This window comes from Dipodomys merriami, unplaced genomic scaffold (genome assembly GCF_024711535.1).
Source record: "Dipodomys merriami isolate MVZ:Mamm:240054 unplaced genomic scaffold, mDipMer1.0.p SCAF_69, whole genome shotgun sequence".
In the NCBI taxonomy this organism is placed as follows: domain Eukaryota; kingdom Metazoa; phylum Chordata; class Mammalia; order Rodentia; family Heteromyidae; genus Dipodomys; species Dipodomys merriami.
In genome coordinates, this window is record NW_027206279.1 from 4,970,766 (window position 1) to 4,997,120 (window position 26,355).

Here is a 26,355-nt window from a genome sequence, read left to right on the forward strand (position 1 = left end):
AAGCAGCTAGTGACGATGCTCTCAAATCTACTCATCTTAAGATGAGAAAGTACAATCTTGAAAAAACTGACCATGAAAATGCTTCTTTTTTTGGGGGGTGGGAGTGGAGGGGAAGGATCAGCTGTGAGAGACTTGAACTCAGAGCCTGGGAGTAAAACCTGAGCTCTTCTTTTTTATTTTCCTCAAGGCTAATACTATACCACTTCAACCCATGGCAAGACTTCCAGTTTTCTGGTAGCTAACTGGAGAAAAAAGTCTTATGGACTTCCCTGCCAGGGCTGGCTTCAAATTGTGATCCTCAGATTTCAGCCTCCTAAGTAGCTAGGGTTATAGGCATGAGTCACTGGCACCCAGCTTTTTTTTTTTGGTCAGTCGTGGGGCTTGAATTCTGGGGCTTGGGCGCTGCCTCTGTGCTCTTCAGCTCAAGGCGAGCGCTCTACCGCTACAGCCACAGCACCACTTCCAGTTTTCTAATGGTTTATTGGAGATAAGAGTTTCACGGACTTTCCTGCCTGGGCTGGCTTAGAACAGTGATCCTCAGATCTCAGCCTCCTGAGTAGCTAGGATTACAGGCGTGAGCCACCGGTGCCCAGCACTTTAAAAAAAAAACCAACAAAAAACTATTTATAGGCTTTTTTCTAGGCTTCTCAAGGCCCAAAGAGCTGGTAACAATGCTGCTTAGGAAATGGATCCCTTGCATATCATTTTTTCCAACACTTGCTTATTCCATTTCCTTTTTCTGTGGCACTTACACGTGGACTGGCCACACACAAAAATGATGGCAGCTCAGTGGGCAGACAGCAACGAAGCGAGGAGGTAGCCGATCTCCGCTGATGGATGAGCTGGTCTGAGTAGCCACTCACTGCTTTGCAGTGGCTACTGAAAACAAGAGACTACAAAACAAAAACATCAGTTAGTGCCAAGGACAATTATGAGTAATGAAGTAAAACAGAAAAAGTGCCATATGTTATATATCTCTGAAATAAAAAACTTTCTTGCCAGGCACTGGTGGCTCACGTCTATAATCCTAGCTACTCAGGAGGCTGAGATCTGGGAATCGAGGGCTCAAAGCCAGCCCAGGGAGGAACATCCAGGAGACTCTTATCTCCAATTAGCCACCAGAAAACCAAAAGTGGTGCTGTGGCTCAACTGGTAGAGCGCTCACCTTGACCTGAAGAGCTGAGGGACAGCACCCAGGCCGAGAGTTCAAGCCCCACAACCAACAACAACAACAACACAGAACTTTCTGGCTGGCCATACTATTAATTCCTAGTAAACAACTACTAACTAGACTCAAGTATATAATATAGTTGAGTCTATGTCAATTTCAAAATGTTTTTGTTTGTGAACCTCGAACAAGTATCAATTCTGCTTCTTTAATGAGATACTACTGTTAATTATAAACAGCAAAACTTGTCATACAAAACACACTTTGTATGTGTAGGAGGAAATTTCATTCATGGATAACTGTAGATGCAAATTCATCCATTGAAACAATGATGACTAACATTATTTCCTTCTAACTTTTTTTTTTTTAGCCAGTCCTGGGGCTTGAACTAAGAGCCTGAGCTTCTTTTGCTCAAGGCTAGTGCTCTACCACTTGAGCCACAGTGCCACTTCTGACTTTATCTGCTTATGTGGTGCTGAAGAATCAAACTTAAGGGCTTCATGCATGCTAGGCAAGCACTCTACCACTAAGCCCCATTCCTAGCCTCCTTCTAACTTTTATTTAAGACAATTTAACATCATGAGTACTAACATAGCAGTGTAGTTTTAGCAAAGTTAGTTGTTTTCTTTATCTATAGAAACATCATATGAGCACTGAGAAACAGGAAAAATCTTAGAGAGCCAGTTATTTTATATACTCAATTAAAAACAAATCTTTTTATATTTGTTATTAAAATACATTTTTGAGATAAAATGGGGAACTGGAGGAAAGTAAAAGAAGGGGTGACACTGTTCAAGAAAGAAGTGTACTTATTACCTGATTTATGAAAATGGTAACTCCTCTGTATAACATCTTAAAAGCAACAATAAAATTCTACTAAAAAAAAACAACAATTTTATAGCCAGGCATCGGTGGCTCACGCCTCCAACTACATAGGAGGCTGAGATCTAAGGATCGTGGTTCAAAGCCAGCCTGGGCAGGAAAGTCCGTGAGACTCTTATCTCCAATAAACCACCAGAAAACCGGAAGTGGTGCTGTGGCTCAAGCAGTAGAGCATTGGCCTTGAGTTGAAGAGCGCAGGGACAGCGCCTAGGCCCAGAGGTCAAGCCCCACGACCACCAGCACCACCACCAACAAATTAGCACTTGAAAGGTAGAGACAGGAAGACTGGGAGTTGAAGTCTATATTGTGGCTCATCATGTTAAAAAAAAAAAAATTGTCTCCTTATGAAAAAAGAAAAAAAAGGTGTTTTGTTTTGTTTTTGTCCACCATGGAACTTGAATTCAGGGCCTGGGCTAAACTATCCCGGGTTTTTTTGTTTTTTTTTGTTTTTGTCAAGGTTAGCATTCTACCACTCGGAACTACAGCTCTACTTCTGGTGCTTTGATAGTTAATTGGAGAAAAAGAGTCTCATGAACTTTCCTGCCCCAGCTGGCTTCAGAGCTCAGCCTCCTAAGTAGCTAGGATTACAGGCATGGGCCACCAGGGTAACAATCATGTCCTTCTGCAGAGCAAATTATAGTTCGAGTAACAAATGTCTTCAAGTTTTCTGTGCAACATACACATTGTGCACTTACTATACAGGTCTATTTTATATAAGGCTCAAATCTGAAGAAAATGAGGTCCACAGTTTCAGAGAGGTTATTTCAAATTGTTTAATAAAAAATAAACACTGCCCACTACTGTGAAGCAATCGTTTTATCCTGAATAATTGTCATAAAGAAAGTATTTCTCAACAGAGGCCCTGTGTTCAAACGCTGGGCATAGTGGCACCCACTAATGGTAATCCCAGGACTCAGGAAGCAGAGGCCAGAAGAGTGCAAGTTTGAGGCCACCCTGGCTAAATATAGAGTTTGAGGTCAGCTTGGATAGCAACACTCTTCTGTAACCAAAGAAAAACAAAAGACTGATTTCAAACCTGGATGCTGGGTTTAACTTACATGTTGTTCCATTACAATTTCAAACAGGGAAACAGGGTGAGTGAAACTGGACAAAGCACTAGTCTAGCACACACCAAGTACCGTATGTGATCTCCAGCATGGAAGAAAATAAAAAAGACCAAAAACCATTTCTCCAACAAACAATCAAACAACAAAATCCCTACAGATGTGTAATCCCAACACTTGGGAGGCTGAGGCAGGAGAACGGCAAATTTGATGTACATGATGCTAGCTGGGTGCTGGTGGCTCACCCTTGTCATTCTAGCAGTAAAATGTGCCCCCCAACCCTTTTTTTTATTAAGACAGTCCATGAGGTTTGAACTCTGGGCCTAGGTTCTGTCCCTAAGCTCTTCAGCTCAAGCCTAGTGCTCTACCACTTGAACCACAGCACCACTTCTGGTTTTCTGGTGGTTTATTGGAGATAAGAGTCAAATAGACTTTCCTACCCAGGTTGGCTTTGAACTACAATCCTCAGATCACAGCCTCATGAGTGGCTAGGATTATAGGTGTGAGCCACGGGCACCTAGTTGGCTAACATTATTATCTTTTTACAGAGGTACAACTTAAAGTAACAAAGAAATGCTTCTCACTACAAATTCAAAAAAATGGCTAAATAGAGCACTGACATAAGCAAGGATGGTGAAGATCAAACTTCATATGCTGACGGGAGTATACATTTGAAACATGGATTTTGGAAAAACACTTAGTAGGAGCTAAACCGAAAGACATACACTGACAGGACAAGAATTCTACTCCTAGATATAATTGCCAAAGAAATCAATGTTTATGTTCACCAAACAACAGGTGCCAAATATGCCTGACAGTGTTATTTACGACAGCCCTAAACAATCCAGATAGCCATTTAAAGGAAAAACAGGGCCTGGGAATGTGGCTTAGTGGTAGAGTGCCTGCCTAGCAAGCAAGAAGCCTGGGGTTCAATTTCTCAGTACCACATAAGTAGAAAAAGTCAGAAAGGGATGCTGTGACTCAAGTGATAGGAAGCTCAGGAACAGCACTCAGGCCCTGAGTTGAAGCCCCAAGACTGGCAAATAAAAAACAAACAAACAAACAAACAAAAAAACAACAACAACAACAAAAGGAAAAATATAGGGCCTGTGAATGTGGCTTAGCAGTAAAATGCTTACCTAAGCATGAAGCTCTGGGTTAGATTCCTTATTACCAAATAAATAGAAAGAGCTAGAAGTGGCAGGGGCTCAGTGACAGAGCCAAGACCCTGAGGTCAAACCCCAGTTTAAAAAAAAAAAAAAAAAGTGGGGCTGGGAAGGTGGCTCAGTGGTAGAGCGCTTGCCTTGCATGAATGAGGCCCTGGGTTCGATTCCTCAGCACCACATAAGAAAAAAGCCAGAAGTGGCGCTGTGGCTCAAGTGGTAAGAGTGCTAGCCTTGAGCACAGAGAAGCTCACAGAGAAGTTCACAGAGAAGCTTGGTTGTCATACAAGTATATACATACATATGAATTTACACAACTCACACTTAAAATATGTACACTTGGAAATTATAGACAAAATGTATTTACAAATGAAAATACACACACAAACTGTACATTAAGTTATAACTCAATATGTCACACCCACCTTCACCAGAAATTTTTTTTTGGGGGGGGGTGTCTGGTCGTGGGGCCTGAACTCTGGGCCTGGGCGCTGTCCCTCAGCTCTTCAGCTCAAGGCTAGCGCTCTACCACTTGAGCCACAGCACCACTTCCGGCTTTTTTTCTTTTTGCTTATGTGGTGCTGAGGAATCGAGCCCAGGGCCTCATGCATGCAAGGCAAGCTCTCTACCACTGAGCCACCTTCCCAGCCCCTTCACCAGAAATTTTTATGTCACCATTTATTTTACTTTTACTGATCAAAATTAAAGGGGCCGGCTGGGAAGGTGGCTTACTGGTAGAGTGCTTGCCTAGCATGCATGAAGCCCTGGGTTCAATTCCTCAGTACCACATATAGAGAAAAGGGTGGAGGTGGCACTGTGGCTCAAGTGGTAGAGTGCTAGCCTTGAGCAAAAGAAGCTTAGGGAGGGCTGGGAAGGTGGCTCAGTGGTAGAGCGCTTGCCTTGCATGCTCTAGCCTTGAGCTGAAGAGCTGAGGGACAGTGCCCAGGCCCAGAGTTCAGGCCCCACGACCGGACCCAAAAAAAAAAAAAAAGAAGCTTAGGGACAGTGCCCAGGCCCTTATTTCAAGTCCCAGGACTGGCAAAATGAATAATTAATCAATTAAAGGGTCATTAAGCAGGCATTTTATGCTGAAACACTTGCTTACCTTTAACAAAGGGCAGCTGCAAAGGTTGGGAAAGGAAAGTGGAAAGTTAACGCCAAGAAGGAAATCCTTGTTTCTCAGGTATTGGTGCTGGCTCTCCCCTTCTGGCTCTCCCCAGGAGCGCAGCTGATGGAGCCTGTAGGAGGCTTTCAGAGACAGGAAAAGAGCTAACCATCTGAAACAAACCACAGCAGATATGCTTATTCAGTGCTCCAAGGAGGTTCGAGGGTCGTTTATAATAGTGAGAAACTACCCAACAGATGTCTCTCATTACATCTTTCATAAGTCTTGAAACTTTTCTTTCTCACTTTCAAACAAGGCTATTTTATACTTCTGTTCCATGAATTCTCTGTCATGATTTGGTATTCTACTGCAAAAATATAAGATCCACTGTAAAGCTTTTCTTGCTATTAGGAGTATTCATATGTTCATAAAAACTCTTATCAGTGGCTCATGCCTATAATCCTGGCTACTCAGGAGGCTGAGATCTGAGGATCTCGGTTCAAAGCCAGCCTAGGCAGGAAAGTCTGTGAGAGTCTTATCTCCAACAAACTACTAGAAATGGCACTGTGGCTCAAGTGGTAGAGCACTTGCCTTGAGGTAAAGAGCTGAGGGACAGCATCCAGGCCCAGCATTCAAGCCCCATGACTGAGAAAAAGGCAAAAAACTTTCCTTTAAACAGAGATCCCTGTTACATAAATATAAAGTAATAAGATAAAAGAAAACCATTTTTCCAGAGAATAAGAGCATACAACTAAATTTGACAACACACTTGAGGCAGTCTATGCTGTGGCAATTACAAACTAAATGAATCAGCAGTCACTATTTCTCTCTAGAAACAAATAAACATATACACTAACTTGCAATTAGAAAATTTGAAGACTGGTAGCATATGGAAAAGAAGTGTAAATTTTTTTTTTTTGGTTGGTTGTGGGGCCTGAACTCTGGGCCTGGGTACTGTCCCTCAGCTCTTCAGCGCAAGGCTAGTACTCTACCACTTGAGCCACAATGCCACTTCCAGCTTTTTCTGCTTATGTGGTGCTGAGGAATCGAACCAAGGGCTTCATGCATGCAAGGCAAGCACTCTACCCCTGAGCCACTTCCCAGCCCTAAATATTCTTTAAGATATATAATGAAGCATCATCATGTAACTAAATGCTCAAAAGAAAGTTATACCTCACTTGAAAAAAAAGATTAATATAAAATACTTTTCATAGTATTTGATTTTTATTCCTGTTTATTCCCAATGATTGATTATATATATATATATATATATAAAACAAATTTAGCTGGGCATCAGTGGCTCATGTGTATAATCCTACCTACTCAGGAGGCTAAGATCTGAGGATCTTGGTTTGAAAACAGCACTGGCAGAAAAAGCATGAGGCTCTTATCCTCAATAAACTACTCAAAAAAAGAAAGCCTGAAATGGTGCTGTGGCTCAAGTGGTAGAGTGCTAGCCTTGAGCAAAAGCAGCTCAGGGACAGTGCCCAAGGCCTGAGATCAAGCCTCAGAACACACAGACACACACACACACACACACACACACACACACACACACACACACACACAGACATGCACGTGCACATGTGCACAGCAAATTTCTCACCTGGCTAAAAGTCCCTGAAGCATGAGGTTTGCCATTTCTGCTGGAGACACATCAATAAAGCGAAGAAAAGAAAAACAACTTTCTTCATTAATACCTGTAGCATCAAAGAACAGTATTGAACCCAATTAAACCAAATAGCAAACCAAGAGGAAACTGAGCTAAAGATACTAAATTGCTCAATTTTTCCTTAAGCATAGATAGATAGTCTGAAGATTCAACTACCCACTGTGTCACATCTTTGTACTACAATCAAAGAAAGCAGCAGCAACACATCTGAGGGAAAGTAGGAAGAGGACACAGAATCAGAGGGAAACAGGAAACATACAACAGAGGGACCCATCAGCAGCACTGGACATTGATGAAAACGAACTAAGCAACTCAAAGGCAGCGATGGGAGGGAGGGAATGAGAGGGAAAGCAGAACAGCTTACACTAAGCAAAAGGAAAGAAATGTACATTTATCACCTGATAAATAGCTGTATTGTCAAAGCTCATAGAATTCATGAACTATTTTATAGATCACAATAATGACAATTTGCCTCATGAAGGTTAGAATGTGTTTGTGACTTTAAGTATCACTATCTCACAATACTGTGAAATTTATGTAATCACTTACTCACAATAAAAAAATGTTTTTAAAAAGAAAGAGGTCTATGAGATAGGTCAGGCTCATCAGATGTTTAGGGTTTCTGGTCCTTGGTTAACTTCTTGTTTTATCACACAGAAAAAGAATAGGACATGACAGAGGAGAAAGTTTCTGAACTTTAGTCTTAATATTCTAGACAATGCTCCAAGTTGAGCAGCTTCTTTTTTGTCTAAGAAGAAAGGTTTTTCCTTTTTCTTTTGCCAGTCCTGGGGCTTGAAATCAGGGCCTGGGCACTGTCTCTGAGCCTCTCTGTGCTCAAGGCTAGTCCTCTACCACTTGAGCCACAGCGACACTTCTAGCCTTTTCTGTTTATGTGGTGCTGGGGATTTGAATCCAGGGCTTCATGCATGCTAGGCAAGCACTCTACCACTGAGCCACATTCCTAGTCCCAAGAAAGGTATTTTCTTTTCTTTGTCAGAGGTGGGGATTGAACTCTGGGCCTGGGCACTGTGCCTTAGCTCTTCAACTGAAGGCTAGCTAGCCCTCTACCACTTGAGCCACAGTGCTACTTTTGGCCTTTTCTGTTTATATGATGCTGAGGAATCGAACCTAGGGCTTCATGCATGCTAGGCAAGCATTCTACCACTGAGCCACCTTCCCAGACCAAGAAAGCTATTTTCTTAACACAGTTAAACATTAAAATACTGTCATGTTTCAAGAGTAGGGAATACTTAAAAGGCAAAGACAAAGATGGAAGGTTGGTATGACCACTTTCTGTTTGTAACCAAAAATCAGAACCTATAAACAATTTAGTAAATTAAATAAGATGTTATAAATAAAAGCCTAGTATGTAGGAAAAATAGTTATTAAGTACAACCAACAGCACATGGGCAAAACCTTGATAAACCTTTGTTCCCTAATATCAAAACATTTACCTTTTCTGTGGAAGAGAGACTGTTGGATATAATCTGGTGCAAATGGAGAAAGGAGAATCCTTAACCACCTGTAAAGAAAGTAAAATAAATCTGAACCCAAATATAACTATTGGGAATTTAATTAAACTTAATATTCCATCCTAAGAAGAAACTTTTAAGCTTGAAACTATTTCTATTTGTTAGAAGTTTTCTTTAGCAGGGCATCATAGTGGCCAACACCTACAATCCCAAGCACTTGGGGAGGCTAAAGAGGGTGGATCATAAATTCTCAGCCAACTCTATTGTAAGTATGAGACCAGATGGACCTACACAGTGTGAAGACTCTGAAAACAAAACAAAACAAAAACAAATATCCTGCCATATTGCCAGGTAATATATACTTAGTGGATTAAGAAGAGAGCCAGGTGCCAGTGGCTCATGCCTGTTATTCTTAGCTAGATCTCAGGAGGCTGAGATCTGAGGATTGCAGTTCAAAGCCAGCCTGGGCAAGAAAAGTCTGTGAGACTCTTATCTCCAATTAACCACCAGAAAACTGAAGTGGTACTGTAGCTCAAGTGAGCTCTTGCCTCGAGCTGAAGAGCTGAGGGACAGTGCCCAGGCCCAGAAATCAAGCTTTACAACAAGAAGAAAAGAAGGAGGAGAAGGAAGAGGAGGAGGAGGAAGAGGAGGAGGAGGAAGAGGAGGAGGAAGAAGAGGAGGAGGAGGAGGAAGAGGAGGAGGAAGAAGAGGAGGAGGAGGAGGAGGAGGAGGAGGAGGAGGAGGAGGAGGAGGAGGAAGAAGAAGAAGAAGAAGAAGAAGAAGAAGAAGAAGAAGAAGAAGAAGAAGAAGAGGAAGAGGAAGAGGAAGAGGAGGAGGAGGAAGAGGAAGAGGAAGAAGGAGAAGGAGAAGGAGAAGGAGAAGGAGAAGGAGAGCCAGGTGCCAGTGGCTACGCTGGAGGCTGAGATCTGAGAATCCAGCCTTGCCATAAGACTTTTCTTAAAAAAAATTTTTTTTATTGAGATTAAGTGATTATATAAATTTCACAAATTTCAGGGCATTGTGATATAGTGATACTTAAAGTCAAACGTTTTAACCTTCATAAGGCAAATTATCATTATCATGATAATTATGAATTTTATGAGTTTTGACGATATACCTATTTCTTCCACATTAGGTGATATGTACATTTCTTTCCTTTTGCTTAGCGTAAGCTGTTCTCTCTTTCCCTCTCATTCCCTCACTTCCATCCCTGCCCTTGAGTTGCTTAGTTTTCATTAGTGTCCAGTGCAGCTGATAGGCCCCTCGCCATAAGACTCTTATCTCTAATAAACTCCAAAAAAACCAGGAAGTAGAGCTGTGGCTCAAGTGGTAGAGTACAATCCTTGAGCAAAAGAAGCTCAGGGATAGCACCCAGGCCGAGTGCAAGCCCCAGAACTGACAGAAAAGAATTAAAAATGTACAAATAAATTTCAGTTTTCTTAAGTCATGTGGATGATTCTTTTATAATGTGGCTTACATTATTTCTTTACAAAAGCAGCTTTGTAAGTCTTTATTCCTTAAATACTGGCATTCAAAAGAATCCTTTGGGAGCATATAAAACAAAAAGCCAGGACAATCCTAACTTAAGAGTTGTAAAATGGAATACACATCTTTTCTGAACTAAGTATCTAGCATTAATTAGCTTAATATTAATTACCCATGTTAATCGTTACCAAATTTAGCACTGTTGCCTCTACAAGAAGGAAAATTTTATTAACATGATTCAGTTCTGCAGTGTTAACTCCGTGCCAGTCTTACAAACAATGCACTGAGTTCAAACCCTAATGACACAAATTTTCTCTCTCTCCAAGGATAAAATAAGGCACAACAAGCCAACTTCAGTACACTAAGAATATGCAGTACCATTAGGGATTTACTCATAGTACAAGTACACATTTGTATCTACATGCACACTATGTTTCATAAGGCGAATGAAGTGACTCGGCCTTTGCAACCTTCATAGGACTCAAATTCCTACCATAATGCCACTTGACAAATAGTAGCCTATATGCTGCTTAAATACCTCATAGCTGCTGGGCACCAGTGGCTCAGGCCTGTAATCCTAGCTACTCAGGAGGCTGAGATCTGAAAATCACACTTAAAAGCCAGACCAGGCAGGAAAGTGTGCAAGACTCTTATCTCCAATTAAGCACCGGAAAATGGGAAGTGGCACTATGGCTCAAGTGGTAGAGTGCTCACCTTGAGCTGAAGAGCTGAGGGACAGACCCAGGCCCAGAGTCCAAGCCCCAAGACTGACAAAAAACAAAAAACAAACAAACAAACAAAAAAACCCTCATTGGTGAAAACACACATACTTCCTTAAATTTATTTCTTGGAGCTGGGTGTGGTACTACACAACTGTAATCCTAGTACATAAGAAGCTGAGACAGGAACACTATGAGTCTGAGGCTAGACTCAAATACAGTGAGTTCCAGACCAGCTTGAACCACACAGAAAGATCCTATGTCAAAAAACAAAATTTATCCTGGGCTAGAGATGTAGGTAGACTGCTCTTTTAGCAAACACAAAGTTCTGTGCTTCATCCTCAGGAACAGAAAAAAAAAATTATCTACTAAGCTGTAAGAGCCCAAATTACAAAAACAAAAACCAAACAAGGTATTAATATTTTCTCACCTGTCTCTTGAATGGTTGAAGACCCTGATCTGCCCATGACGATAGATAAACTTTGAAATCTCATATGGCTTTAGGGAAATATGAAATGGAGACCAAGTTTCTTGTCGTTCAAATAACTCTGGGTGATTACACACCTAACAGGAAGGGAAAGAGTAACATCACCTTTATAGCTTTGCCTTTATGAAAACTTTTCCATTTTCATTGCTAGAAGCCTTTGTTCTATACCATCAAGCCTCTAGGTCTTTTCAATATGCCAAAAGACAACGTGAAGTCTCTTACCTTCCTAAACTGCATGACGAGATTCATTAGGCTGCTGGTGGTGTTCTGTGCTTGCTGGGTAGAGCCCATAGAAGATTGCAATAAATCTTCAATGGAAATTTTGTTCTTTAGTGCCTGGTATAATAGCTTTTGTCGGCTGGTCAGTTGGCAGTACATTAGAATTTCAATCTAAAATTCAACAAGATTTATATTTGGGAAATCATTTGTACGATAATGTAGTATAAGCTTAGAGTAAAACATATTCAAACCAGATTATAAAGTGAGTTTACTATCTCTACAAACTAGTGATGTGGATAATTACCCAGAAACAGTGTGTCCTGACCTTCTCTTGCCATTCACCCCACATATTCTTCCCAGGCTATCTTTTCTATTTCCAGTATCACTATCTATTATCATTCACAATAATTTTCAGGAAACACCGTAGAAAGAGAATGAGAGGAGTGAGTATATGAAGCTATGGGAATTAGATGGGCTAATATGAGATTTTCAATGTCAGTAGGATTTTATTTTTAGTAAACCTGAAGGGTAGGGAGATTAATGAGTTGATCACTGTTAATGCTGTGCAGTATGTGTAAAGGTATTCACTACACCATTCTTTCTACTTTTATTTATTTATTTTTTTTTGGGTCCGGTCGTGGGGCCTGAACTCTGGGCCTGAGCGCTGTCCCTCAGCTCTCTTCAGTTCAAGGCTAGCGCTCTACCACTTGAGCCACAGTGCCACTTCCAGCTTTTTTCTTTTTGCTTATGTGGTGCTGAGGAGTCGAACCCAAGGCCTCAGGCATGCCAGGCAAGCGCTCTACCACTGAGCCACCTTCCCAGCCCTCTTTCTACTTTTATAAGCTTTCAAAATCTTCATTAGGGCTGGGAATGTGACCTAGTGGTAAAGTGCTTGCCTAAGCATGCATAAAGCCCTGGGTTCAATTCCTCAGTACTACATAAACAGAAAAGGCCAGAAGTTATGCTGTGGCTCAAATGGTGGAGTGCTAGCCTTGAGCAAATGAAGCTCAGGGACAGTGCCAGGCACTGGATTCAGTCCCAAGGACTGGCGAAAAAGAAAAAGAAAAAGAAAAAAGAAAAAGAACAATTTCATTAATATAAGAAGTTTTAAAAGAGTAAAAGAAATGTTATTTCCTTGCTTACTTGATTCATTTAAGTCTTTTTGGAACATTTCTTGTGTTTGTAGCACTGGGAATTAAACCTATCAAGTTTAAAGATCTTTTTGCGAACTAGGTACCTGTGTCAACTAAATATGTATAAAAGGAATTTTTCCCCAAAACCTAAGTTGGTGTTTATTACAGCTTAACCTTTGAGGATTTGATTGCTTACCTTATCAGACAATTCATTTTCTACATCTTTCTTAATTCTCCTCAGCATAAATGGCTTCAAGATCATGTGCAAGCGAGATAGTTGATCTGAAATAACAAGAAGCCCTAAATAATATGCTGTACAGATTTAGCACAATCAAAACAAATAACATCTGGGCTCAATGATTCTGTGAAAGTAGATTCAAATTTTTCCTTAATTTGAAAACTGAGTAATATAAATTTATTATAACATCTTGCTATAATCAACTAAGTAAATACATTAAGGTCTATTTTCATTAAAATTACTTTCAGAATATGTAAGGAACATTGTATCAATAGCAGGATTCTCACAGAGGAATAATAAAACCTATCTGGGACCACTAGAGTTACCCTTGCCAAAAAAATTATCTTTCAAAGGATGTCAGCAAATTAACAACTTAATACTAAAAAATCCTTTATGGGATGTTTTTGATAGATGTCACCTTCTGGTCTATATAACAACATTCCCAGTAAGTTATAAAAGCAGGCAGGTGTTATTCAACAAGACCAAAAGTATTAATAATGTTAAAAGGTTTACAATTAAAAATAACTCCTATATAGAAAAATAAAAACAAGTCTTCTAATATTTTTTACTTTTGTTATAAGAATCCAGAAACCGGTGCTCCTGCCTATAATCCTAGCTACTCAGGAGGCTGAGATCTGAAGATCACACTTAAAAGCCAGAACGGGCATGAAAGTTGGTAAGACTTATCTCCAATGAACTACCAGAAAACCAGAAGTGGAGCAGTGTTACAAGTGGTAGAGCACTTGCCTTGAGCTGAAGAGCTCGGGGACAGCACCTAGGCCCAGAGTTCAAGCCCCACAACCAACAGAAAAAGAAAATCCACACAAAGAAAGTAATTTTCATAGAATCTTCTAGGATCTATGTGAAAGCAGACTCTGAAAGCCAAAATGCTTTATGAGGTAAGCTAGAAGTATCTTGATGAAAAAGTCAAAACAAGAATAGGTGTCAAGCCGGGCGCTGGTGGCTCACGCCGGTAATCCTAGCTTCTGAGGATCATGGTTCAAAGCCAGCCTGGGCAGAAAAGTCCGTGAGACTCAACTCCAATTAACCAGAAAACTGGAAGTGGTGCTATGGCTCAAGTGGTAGAGCGCTCGCCTTGAGCTGAAGAGCAAAGGGACAGCGCCCAAGCCAAGTTCAAGCCCCATGATCAACAAAAAAGAAAAAAAGAATAGCTGTCAAATTAATCTTTTGGCTTTTAAATTATATCCAAAGCACATAGCTGTTGTATGAGAGGAACCTTCCTTCATGCCCAATATTCTATGTGTACTGTAGTGTTCACGTTGGTAAAAAGAAATAGCAGCTGGGAAGGTGGCTCAGTGGTAGAGCGCTTGCCTTGCATGCATGACGCCCTGGGTTCGTTCCTCAGCACCACATAAACAAAAAGAAAAAAAGCCGGAAGTAGTGCTGTGGCTCAAGTGGTAGAGCATAGCCTTAAGCTGAAGAGCTGAGGGACAGTGCCCAGGCCCAGAGTTCAGGCCCCATGAACAGACCAAAAAAAAAAAAAAAGAAAGAAAGAAAGTTCCTCATATTACTTACTCTCATCAATTGCCGATTTGTTTTCAGCATGACTTTCAATGTCCTTGGAAAACCATTCATTAAATTCTTCATGGGAATCAAATAATGTCGGCATAATGAAATGTAGCAGAGCCCAGAGCTTGAAACAAAGAAAAAAAAAAACAAATAAAATATAGCAGGGTAATAGAACAACAGTAAGGATATAATAAGGTTTAGTAAGTGTTTATGTATGTGACAGGGAGAGAGAATGAAAGAGTTTAAACACGTCTTCTAACTAACCCAAATATTAGTAAGTACCAAACTGAAAAGTGATTATTTTTCAATTAATTTCTAACTATAAGTTTTAAGAGTGAAAGTTTTATTCATAATAGAGGAATCATTTGAAAACTGTATTTGGGTCATGTGCTAGAGCAGGAACAGCTTGCATAGGGCCTATAGTCTAGTTTGCCATGCATTTTTGTAAATAAATTTGGGTTTTGTTTTTTTTTTTCCCCAGGGGCGGGGGTTACCTGTCCATGGAGATTGAACTCAAGGTCTGGGTACTCATCCCTGACCTTTACTGCTCAAGGCTAGCACTCTACCACTGGAGCTATACTTTCCGCTTGTTTGATAGTCAATTGGAGGTAAGGGTCTCACAGAGTTTCCTGCCCAGGCTAGCTTCAAACCTTGATCCTCAGATCTCATTCTCCTCAGCAGCTAACATGATAGGTATGAGCTACCTGAGCCTGGCATGTAAACAAAGCTATGCTCATTCATTTATACATTGTCTGTGCCACTTTCACATTAAAAAGGCAAAACAGAGGAGTTGCAACTGTGACTATGTAACAAAATCTAAAATACTGTATCTAGTCCTTAAAGAATGTATTCTGATCCACATTCTAGTTATCAATTTCTTTCTTTCTTTTTTTTTTTATTTGGTCGGTTTTGGGGCTTGAACTCTGGGCCTGGACGCTATCTCTCAGCTTTTCAGCTCAAGGCAAGTGATCTACCACTTGAGCCACAGAGCCACATCCAGTTTTCTGGTGGTTAATTGGAGATAAGAGTCTCATGGACTTTCCTGTCAGGGCTGGCTTTGAACCTCGATCCTCAGATATCAACCTCCTAAGTAGCTAGGTGGCATGAGCCACCAGCACACGTCTTTATCAATTATCTTTACTAAAGAAAAACAATTAGTTTGCAGTATTAAACAAAATTATCAAGCCAGGAACTAGTGGCTCACGCCTATAATCTAGCTACTCAGGAGGCTGAGATCTAAGGATCGTGGTTCAAAGCCAGCTCTGACAGGAAAGTCCATGAGACTCTTATCTCCAATAAACCACCAGAAAACTGGAAGTGGCGCTGTGGCTCAAGTAGCAGATTGCTGGCCTTGAGCTGCAGAGCTGAGACACAGCACCAGGCCCAGAGTTCAAGCCCTATGACAGACCAAAAAAAAAAGAAAAAGAAAGAAAATTATCTTCAAATTCTATCATAAAAATATCTGTTGATTAGATGGGTAAATTTCCTAATGTGCTCAATATTTATTACATAAGGAATAAAAAGAGAAATGATTCCACGTAGGGGAAACTATGGTCAAATCCAGGCAATCATGGGTAAAGAGTTATATGCTGTGCTGCAACTCGGACTTATGAAGTTGTGAGCCAGGACCTTTACTAGTGCCTACCTCTGCCATGGTGTTCTGAATAGGGGTTCCAGTTAGCAAAAGCCGATTCCGACACTGGAACTGTAAGAGGATCTTCCAACGAACACTGTTCAATAAAATGAGTTACAAATTCCAAATTACCAACAAATCTTTAATTACCCTAGGGAGACCCCATATAGCTAATCATGCTTTCCAAACAAGTAAAACTCAGAATCCTGTATTCCACCATGTACATAGTTGAAAGATATTTAAGAAAGCAAAAAACAGTACATTTCAGAACATACTCCTCTATATAGAAAACATGGTATTAATAGTACTGGGGTTTAGAAAAAAATAACCTTCAAACAGGTAGAGTTGGACCCTTCTGTACTTTATTTATTTATAATAAATATTGGGTGTGTGTGTTGGTCATGAAGCTTGAACTCAGAGCCTGGGCTTTGTCTCTAAGGTTCTTTTTCTCAAGGCTAGTGCTCTACTACTTGATTCATAGTTTCAATTCTGGCTATTCTTTGGTAGTTTAGTGGAGTAAGAGTCTCACAAACTTTCCTGCTCAGCTGTCTTTGAATTGTGATCCTCAGCATGTATCACTAGTGCTCGGCTTCCTTTCTAGGTTTATAAAGTCTATTATATTTGTTAGTTAAGAAGTAAGGACCTGGGGCTGGGAAGGTGGCTCAGTGGTAGAGCGCTTACCTTGCATGCTCGAGGCCCTGGGTTCGATTCCTCAGCCCCACATAAGCAAAAAGAAAAAAGCCGGAAGTGGCGCTGTGGCTCAAGTGGTAGAGTGCTAACCTTGAGCTGAAGAGCTGAGGGACAGTGCCCAGGCCCAGAGTTCAGGCCCCACAACCGGACCAAAAAAAAAAATTAAAAAAAAAAAAAAAAAAGAAGTAAGGACCTGAAAGATCTAGTGTCTTCATTGCTCCTGGCCCAGGGTACATTCGCCTTCAAAATGGTGCAATACAGCCGCGCACAAGTAGATCCTGCTTGCAATCCCATCTATTCAGAAGGTTGAAGATAAAAACTGCAAAGACTTTTATCTTCAATTAAATGTTGTGGCTGAAGTGGTAGAGCACTACTAGCCTTGACCTAAAAAGTTCAGGGACAGTACCTGGGCCCTGAGTTCGAGTCCATGTTAAAAAAAAGTGCAATATTAAATATTGCCTGTCAGAGATTGAAATATTGCACTAGTGAATGTCATTTCCATGTTAATACAAACCTTTTGTGTATACTACAGTTTGAACTCAGGGCAGCTCAACTTCGTAGACAGGCATTTTACCACTAAGCCATACCTCTAGCCCAATATAGACCTACAAGGTCATCATGAGTTAAAAATATATTAAGCACAAGGTTCAATAGCATCCATTAACACTACAATCAAGCACTACTGTATTCTGTATGGGACACAAAGGCATCAGAATATTTCAAACATGTAACTTATAATGCCCTTTTAATTGTATCCTTTTGTAAGATAGATGCAGGATAATACTATACCAAACCCTAGTGGGTGGGTTTCTCTCTCTTCTCTCTCTCCTCTCTCTCTCTCTCTCTCTCTCTCTCTCTCTCTCTCTCTCTCTCTCTCTCTCTCTCTCTCTCTCACACACACACACACACACATGCTTGGTACCAGGGCTGCAACTCAGGACCTTATACTCTTACTTGGCATTTTGGCTCATACCTGACCTCTTACCCTTGAGCTATGTCTATAGTCTACCTTTTCTGCTAATTAACTGGAAATAGATTCTTGGGAAATTTTTCCCTAAGCTGCTTTGAACTGTAACACTCAAATCTCAGCCTCTTGAATAGATAAGAATTATAAGCATGTGCCGGGCGCTGGTGGCTCACGCCTGTAATCCTAGCTACTCAGGAGGCTGAGATCTGAGGATCGCGGTTCAAAGCCAGCCCGGGCAGGAGAGACCGTGAGACTCCTATCTCCAATAAACCACCAGAAAACCGGAAGTGGCGCTGTAGCTCAAGTGGTAGAGCACTCGCCTTAAGCTGAAGAGCTGAGGGACAGCGCCCAGGCCCAGAGTTCAAGCCCCACGACCGACAAAAAAAAAAAAAAAAAAAAAGAATTATAAGCATGCAGCAGTACTACCCTGAAGGTGAATCTTTTAAGGTTGGCCATGGGGCTTGAACTCACAGCCTAGGCACTGTCCCTGAGCATTTTTTGCTCAATGCTAGTGCTCTACAACTTTGAGCTGCAATGTCACTTCGGATCTTCTGGTTAGAGATAAGAATCTCACGGACTATCCTGCCTGGACTGGCTTTGAACCATGATCCTTCGATCTCAAGATTCCTGAATAGCTAGATTACAGGTGTGATCCACCAGTGCCAGGTATATCTATCTGTGAATCTCATAGAAGCTTTATGAGTTGTTTTTGATTATGTTATTCTAGAATATTTTCTTCCCAGGAATGTGCTGAATGTCTCTATAATTTTGTTCAGATGACTGTAAAACCTGCAAAAGATGTTGCTGCTATTAATATATAACATAATGTTATTTAGTCCCTTTATCTAAGTATGTTTATATTAAATATAAACATGTTTTACAAACATAAACATTTTAATTTTTGGAAACTTTAGCCATGCTGTCAACTTTAGAAAAAATTATCCTAGCGGCTGGGAAGGTGGCTCAGTGGTAAGAGCGCTTGCCTTGCATGCATGAGGCCCTAGGTTCAATTCCTCAGCACCACATAAGTGGAAAAAACCTGAAATGGTGCTTCGGCTCAAGTAGTAGAGCACTAGCCCTGAGATAAAAGAGCTGAGAGACAGCACTCAGACTCAGAGTTCAGGCCCCATGACAGACCAAAAAAAAAAAAAAAAAAGGTATCCTAGTTTTCAGGATTTACTTGACTGGTACTGTACAGAAATTAATAGCCATACTGGTCTAGAAAAGTTAAGGTTTTTTTTGTTTTGTTTTATCGGTCATGGGGCTTGAACTCTGGGTCTGGGTGCTGTCCCTCAGCTCTTCAGCTCAAGCTTGAGCCACAGTGCCACTTCCGGCTTTCTGAGTGGTTCATTGGAGATAAAAGTCTGACACTTTCCTGTCCCATGCTGACTTCGAATCACCATCCTCAGAACTAAGCCTTGTGAGTAGCTAGGATTACAGGTGTGAGCCACTGGCACCCATTGCCAAAGGTATATACTATATTAAATATATAAGGTCTTGTCTATGTGGGTTTGATTGTAAAAACAAAGTATTGGCTAAACAATTCTCTAACAATAGCAACAAAAAATAAACAGAACTTTCTAATTCTTACTCAAAACTCCTCTATCTTATATAACTTCTCAAACAAAAGGTAGACATTCTTTTCCTTATAGAAACTTTCCAGGAAGGAGAAAAAAAAAAAAAGGAGAAGAAAGCTGGGTGTTAGTGACTTATGCTTCTAATCCTGCTAAAATCAGGAGGCTTTGATAACTGAGGTTGGAAGTCAGAGAAATCTGAGAGATTCTATCTACAATTAACCAGTAAACGGCTTGAACTGGAGGTGTGGCTCAAGTGGTAGAATACTGGCCTTGAGTAAAAATGCCAAGCAAAAGTGTAAGGCCCTGAATTCAAGCCCCAGTACTGACATCAAAAGAAAAAGAAAGAAAAAGAAAAGAAAAATTACACAATTATAGAGGGGGAAGATAAAAGTTGAGAGAAAAAAATCTATATATTCTAAATGGTAGCTGTGTCCCAAGAAAAAATATGAACAAATTTTGCCTTCCAGTCAGGTACATAGCCAAGGCTCTGACCATATCATGCCAGGTTCTGAAATGTATTCCCTCAGATATGTATTTCACCCCATCCATGCAGCCTGGTTTCTACAACCCATGTTACCTGGAACTACTCTTCAGCGCCTGAGCCTCATCCAGTACCATGTACTGCCACTTGACCCGCTGGAAATACTTCACATCCTGCACCACCAGCTGATAGCTGGTGATAACTACATGAAAAGGGGCATCCTGAGTATAGAGGGTCTTCTGTAAATAGAAGAGAACAGTGAAAAGAGATATATGCTTAACAATTTGTAACCATTTACTCAACTAGCGACTGCTTCTTCTAGGGACAATATGTTCAAGAAAGCTCTAAAGATAACTTAACCCACCAGCGTGGTAATGGAGATATGTATGTCAGGTGAACTGCAAATGTGTTTTTTTTTTTTTTTTTATCGGTCGTGGGGCTTGAACTCTGGGCCTGGACGCTGTCCCTCAGCTCTTCAGCTCAAGGCGAGCGCTCTACCACTTGAGCTACAGCGCCACTTCCGGTTTTCTGGTGGTTTATTGGAGATAGGAGTCTCACAGTCTCTCCTGCCCGGGCTGGCTTTGAACCGCGATCCTCAGATTTCAGCCTCCTGAGTAGCTAGGATTACAGGCGTGAGCCACCGGCGCCCGGCTTGCAAATGTGTTTTTGTTTTTTGTCAATCATGGGTCTTGAACTCTGGGCCTGGGTGCTGTCCCTCAGCTCTTCAGCTCAAACTGAGCCTTTACCACTTGAGCCACAGCACCACTTCTGGTTTTCTGGTGCTTTATTGGAGATAAGAGTCTCACAGACTTTCCTGCCAGACTCAATCTGAACCATGATCCTCAGATCTCAGCCTCCTCAGCAGCTAGGATTACCGGCGTGAGACACTGACACCCAGCTTTTGCAACTGGGCACAGGTGGCTCACAACTGTAATCCTAGCTACTCAGGACGCTGAGATCTGAGGTTCGCAGTTCAAAGCTAGTCTGCACAGAAAAGTCCATGAGACTCTGATCTCCAATAAGCCACCAGAAAAACGGAAGTAGAATTGGGCTTAACTGGTAGCACACTAGCCTTGAACTGAAGAGCTGAACAACAGTGTCCAGGCCCAGAGTTCAAGACCCATGACTGACAAAAAAAAAAAAAAAGGAAGAAAAAAAAACAGTCACCTTTAGAACAACATATGGTAACAACTTATTGTCACCTTATTAAAGGAAAAAAAAACATCTTTTTTGTGCCCATCCTGAGACTCAAACTCAGGGCCTAGAGGCCGTCCCTGAGCTTTTCTGCTCATCTACTTATCTTGGATTTTGAGTGCAACTGACTACCTATAATACTAAGAGCACTATACCAGAATAAAGGTATATTTGTCATACATGAGATCTTATATGCATAAGAAATGATTCAACTAAAATAGAAAATGACTGTATAGGAAGCTGAGAGTTACCTGACTCCAGAACCTCCTGATGACTTTTCTATCATGAGGATTTCCCCAATAAGGTAGCACCTAAAAAAAGGATCAAAACATATTATTTGTTATTGATAACAAATATTAATAGTGTAACCACAAATACATTATTCAGATTAAGTTTAAAAGAAATAGAATGAGCTAGAGGCTGGTGGCTCATGCCTGTAATCCTAGCTACTCAGGAGGCTGAAATTTGAAGATAGTGAATTCAAAACCAGCCAGGGCAGGAAAGTACATGAGACTCTGATTGCCAAGTAACCATTAAAAACCTGGAAGTGTAGCTATAGCTCAAGTTGTAGAATGAGAGCTTTGAGCAAAAAGCTCAGGGACTTCCTCCAGGCCCTGAGTTCAAGCCCAGGACTGACTACCTCCTGAAACCTTCTCCTCTTCTCTTCCCCACTCCCACCCAAAACAAACAAACAAAAAGAATCAGAACGAATACAGAAGTTACTCTTCTGTCAATGGTGGACAACGCAGCTAGGACCATTATTCTGAAGTAAAAACAGCCATGAATAAAGCTGTTTTGAAGGTATGAGAGAGCTACTGTGAAGCAATGGAGAATTTTACAATCTGGAACCAAACACTAAACTCGGTCTGTGACATCTTCCCTCTAATGGTAATGATCCATTCCAAAAGCTGAGCAGGTAAGAAATCTGATGTAGGGTCCACAGAATAAAACTAGTTAAAGCCAGGCGCCAGTGGCTCACGCCTGTAATCCTAGCTACTCAGGAGGCTGAGATCTGAGGGTCACGGTTCAAAGCCAGCCCAAAGCCAGCCCGGGCAGGAAACTCGGTGAAACTCTTATCACCAATAAAACACTAGAAACTCAGAAGTGGCTCTGAAGCTCAAGTGGTAGAGCACTCTCCTTGAGCTGAAGAGCTGAGGGAATGCCCAGGCCCAGAGTTCAAGCTCCACGAATGACCAAAAAAAAAAAAGAACAGAAAATTCAAAGTGGTAGCAACTAGGCTCATCAGTTCTATTTTACCAAGTTACAGTAGTGTTAAAAAAGAAAGTCAAAATGCAAGCAAAAGCTCAGTGCTAGGCACAGACATACAAAAGGAGCAGAACCACAGAATAAAGTGGTACCATACTGCCATCTATCAGTCAGTGGAATAGCTACTAAAAAACTTTTGTGGCTTGATAAGAAATGTACTCATTATCTTGCCCATGTAATTGTAACTCCTCTGTACAGTATTTTCAGAATAAAAAAAAAAATCATAGAAAAAAACTTTTGTGGTTGCATGGAAATTTAGGACTTTTTTTCAACATCTTCTATGTGTACTGAATCACACACACATTTCCCTAAAAAAAGATTATGATCTTCTATATGGTAGACAATTCAAGAGAAAATGAACAAACTGAACAATTTAATTTCCTAAGAGCTGAAAATAAGTGCAAAGTTAAAAGCTATATACGAAATATATAAACTGAACAGTTTCTAAATCTACCACTCAGCTAACAAAGGAGGGATGGCAACCACAGAGCTGTTCCACACTATGGAATCCCAGCCACGTTCCTATTCTTCATAAAAGCCTTACAGCTTGGCTCTCACCTCCACAAGAATTTCTGTATGGAACAAAATATGATTATGGTAAACTAAAATTCGAGATCATACCAATATTCCTTCCGTTCCTCCCTCCCTTCCTTCCTTCCCTTCCTTTTTGCCAATCCTGGGGCTTGAATTCAGCGCCCGGGCTCTGTCCCTGAGCTTCTTTTTGTTCAAAGCTAGCACTGTACCACTTGAGCCACAGTGCCACTTCTGGCCTTTTCTGAGTATGTGGTACTGAGGAATCGAACCCAGGACTTCATGCATGCTAGGCAAGCACTCTACCATTAAGCCACATTTCCAGTCCTCATATCAGTATTTCTAAATACATAAACTCCTTAAAGTCCTCTTGACTATGAGACTTCATTATCCTTTTAGAAACAGAACACATAATTTGCTTTCCACCTTTCTAAACTTCAAGGAATGTAATTAAAGCCTACCCATTCTTCTGTTATGTATCTATATCCCATATCCAAATGTTTGGTTAAACCATGTTCATCTCTTACTCAACTTGATGAAATAAACTTCTGTGCTGATCATGTCCTAATTCAATCTTTTTGAATTAGTTAAATGAAATTTACATTATCTGCCTCAGGCATTATAAGGTGGACAAGAACTAAAGTCTGGCTTGAGAGTATCAAGGAAAGAATATTGAGTCTGGCACCTGTGACCCACCACTGTAATCCTAGTTACTGGCTCTTCCCTCTCTCACTCACCTCCCCAACGCCTTTCCTCCAATTCCCTCCCACATCTTTTTTTTTTTAAATAAAGTCTCACTGCGTAGCCCACCTAGTCTCAGCAATCCTCCAGCTTTGGCCTCCCAAATGCTCAGATTACAGGCATGTTCCATGAGGCCTGGCATTAAGATAACAATTTCTATCGCAACAGTTTAACAGGAGCCTCAATTCATGTGGATAAATGAGGCAAATCACTGAAATTGGACTTTGGCTTGCACTTATTATATAGAAAAGGGCATAGGTGCTCTTATTGCTTACATAATTTTTATAAGGAATGGTTGTGAGGTATTTCAACCATGATGTAGTAATATTAAACTATTAAAAGAAATAAAGTTACTTAAGTCAACAAAAGAGAACATTTATTTTAAGGAATAATGTGTCTTTTTAAAAAATGATTATTACTTTTTTACCTTAAATTTAGGAACAAATCTAGTAAACTCCTGGTGCCAATTGTTAAGTGTAGAAGCAGGTGAAATTATTAAGAAAGGTCCCCAAATGTTCTCTCTCTGGAAAAGGAAAATTGGGTGGTCAACAAGAAAGACTTGGAAGACAGTTAAAACAAAATTATAAATTATGACAGTTTAAGAATAGGAAACACATTACAATAAGTGCCTATTTCCCAAATTTCTAAATGTACACATTCAAGAACATAATAAAGGCCGGGCGCTGGTGGCTCACGCCTGTAATCCTAGCTACTCAGGAGGCTGAGATCTGAGGATCGCGGTTCAAAGCCAGCCAGGGCAAGAAAGACCGTGAGACTCCTATCTCCAATAAACCACCAGAAAACCGGAAGTGGCGCTGTAGCTCAAGTGGTAGAGCACTCGCCTTGAGCTGAAGAGCTGAGGGACAGCGCCCAGGCCCAGAGTTCAAGCCCCATGACCGACAAAAAAAAAAAAAAATAGAACATAATAAAGGGGGTTGGGAAGTGGCTCAGTGGTAGAGCGCTTGCCTTGCATGCATGAGGCCCTGGGTTCGATTCCCAAGCACCACATAAACAAAAATTAAAAAAACTAAAAAAAAATTAAAAATGAAAAAGAACATAATAAAGGACACACTATGAGGCAGAACAATCCCAAGCAACTACTGTCCCCTCTGAGTTCCTAAAGTCCTAATTTATGTCTTTATAAAGTACTTACAGGATACTGACTTGTATGCACTGTATTCTTCTATACCTGACTATCATAACTTTACTATTTTTAATAATTACTTAATATTTTTTCAAAGTATATTTACACACATAGTTTCTTATTTAATTGTTGCAAAATCTCTGGAAGGTAAATATTATTCAGAGATTTAAAATGAAGTCAGTTTATTGGAGGCTTAATTGCTGAAATTTACAAAGAAGGAGAGTGTGCATCCCACTATACTGACGGCTACTAAGAGCAGGTCAGGTGGGAGATAGTTACTCAACCACTAACCAATTCGTTTTGCTATTTTGCCCCCTAGTAAAGGTGTTGAGGGTAAAGATCAAGTACTACGAAGCCTATCCTAGCACTTTATAAGTAGCTAATTCTCAATACAAAAATGACCCAAAATTCTGGAGACAAGAATATTGAGAGACTGCATTCACATACCTCAGCCAGATGGGCCAGAAGGGCAATGCTCTGTACAGTTTTACCAAGGCCCATTTCATCTGCAAGAATGCCATTAATGCCCTAGGGGGAAAATACATGGTCAACACTTACAATTTCATCACATTGATTTCAATCTACTATTAAGAACTAGGAGATGCTCAGCACCAGCACTTTAAACACAACGTTAATTATTCCTTTTGCTAATACTACAAATGTAATTCATGACCAAGGCCAAGGCCAATTCTTCTTTTGCTTTTTCCATAGTGATTTTTAGAAAAAATTATTAAGTAGTTGTACAGATAAGTTTCAATTCTATAAGTCAGATTAAGTACAATGTAGCCAAGGCGTCAGTGGCTCACGCCTGTAATACTAGCTACTCAGGAGGCTGAGATCTGAGGATCATGGTTCAAAGTTAGCCCAGGCAAGGAAAGTCTATGAGACTCTTATCTCCAATAAACCACTAGAAAACCGGAAGTGGTGCTGTGGCTCAAGCAGTAGAGCGCTCGCCTTGAGCTGAAGAGCTGAGGGATAGCGCCCAAACCCAGAGTTCAAGCCTCACGACCAATAAAAAAACAAAAACAAAAACAAAAACAGTACAATGCATCAAAGCCACTACTATACCTAATGTAACCACACAGAAGCAAACAACCAAGGTTATTAAGACCACTTACTACAAGCTACACACATGACATAAATATAACCTCCAGGTTAGGAACATAGAAACATCTTTGTGCTTCTTGTAAAAAGATAGAAGATTTTAAAGGGCAAATCTAATTTTGAACTCATTTCATAATTAGACTGTATCAAAAGAAAATGAACAAAAGAAAAGAATTGGCCAGATATACTTCTAAAATTTACCTGTTCATAGAGATTGGCCAACCAATTCATGCCTTTCAGCTGGTAACCTTTCAATTTCCCATTAAAAATTGTGGGCTGTGGAATATCTTCACCAGCCCGGATAGATGGGTTTGCTAGGCTGTAACTCTCCCCAAATCCAGAAGCAGACTTGTTTGCTGCCCTCAGGGAAGCTGCTCGACTTTCTTTTGCATCTTCATCGAATGATCTTGTCTAGAAATAAGTTGAGAAGAAAAAAGAAATTAAATGCAAATATGATTCACACCTACCACAACTGTGCTAAGAAAAATAACGAACAAATTTTCTGAAAATATAATCTGATAATACAGTATTACATATGAAAGTATTTTACTAGCATTAGTAAACAATTACATTAAGATGCATTTTTAGCCAGGTGATGGTGGCTCATGCCTGCAATCCTAATCAGGAAGCTGAGATCTCAGGATCGAGGTTTGACGACAGCCCAGATAGGAAAGTTTATGATATTCTTAC

General features: G+C 40.5%; 1 protein-coding gene and 1 non-coding gene across 3 annotated transcripts in view; one reads left to right on the forward strand and one right to left on the reverse strand.

Moving 5' to 3' along the window:
- Window positions 1-26,355, reverse strand: part of Ino80 (INO80 complex ATPase subunit) — a 103,952-nt gene that overhangs the window by 43,642 nt on the left and 33,955 nt on the right. For both annotated transcript variants that reach the window (XM_070005833.1, XM_070005832.1), the window contains exons 12-25: window positions 25,867-26,076; window positions 25,009-25,089; window positions 23,845-23,940; window positions 21,131-21,190; window positions 19,782-19,924; window positions 15,983-16,067; window positions 14,344-14,461; window positions 12,766-12,851; window positions 11,440-11,607; window positions 11,161-11,294; window positions 8,509-8,576; window positions 6,989-7,082; window positions 5,383-5,554; window positions 753-893 (exon numbers count right to left, since the gene is read on the reverse strand). In XM_070005833.1, coding sequence (XP_069861934.1) covers window positions 753-893; window positions 5,383-5,554; window positions 6,989-7,082; window positions 8,509-8,576; window positions 11,161-11,294; window positions 11,440-11,607; window positions 12,766-12,851; window positions 14,344-14,461; window positions 15,983-16,067; window positions 19,782-19,924; window positions 21,131-21,190; window positions 23,845-23,940; window positions 25,009-25,089; window positions 25,867-26,076 — 1,656 coding nt within the window. The remainder of the gene's footprint in view (window positions 1-752; window positions 894-5,382; window positions 5,555-6,988; window positions 7,083-8,508; window positions 8,577-11,160; window positions 11,295-11,439; window positions 11,608-12,765; window positions 12,852-14,343; window positions 14,462-15,982; window positions 16,068-19,781; window positions 19,925-21,130; window positions 21,191-23,844; window positions 23,941-25,008; window positions 25,090-25,866; window positions 26,077-26,355) is intronic.
- Window positions 24,357-24,431, forward strand: Trnaa-ugc (transfer RNA alanine (anticodon UGC)). The gene has a single exon. It is a non-coding gene; the product is annotated as a tRNA-Ala (tRNA).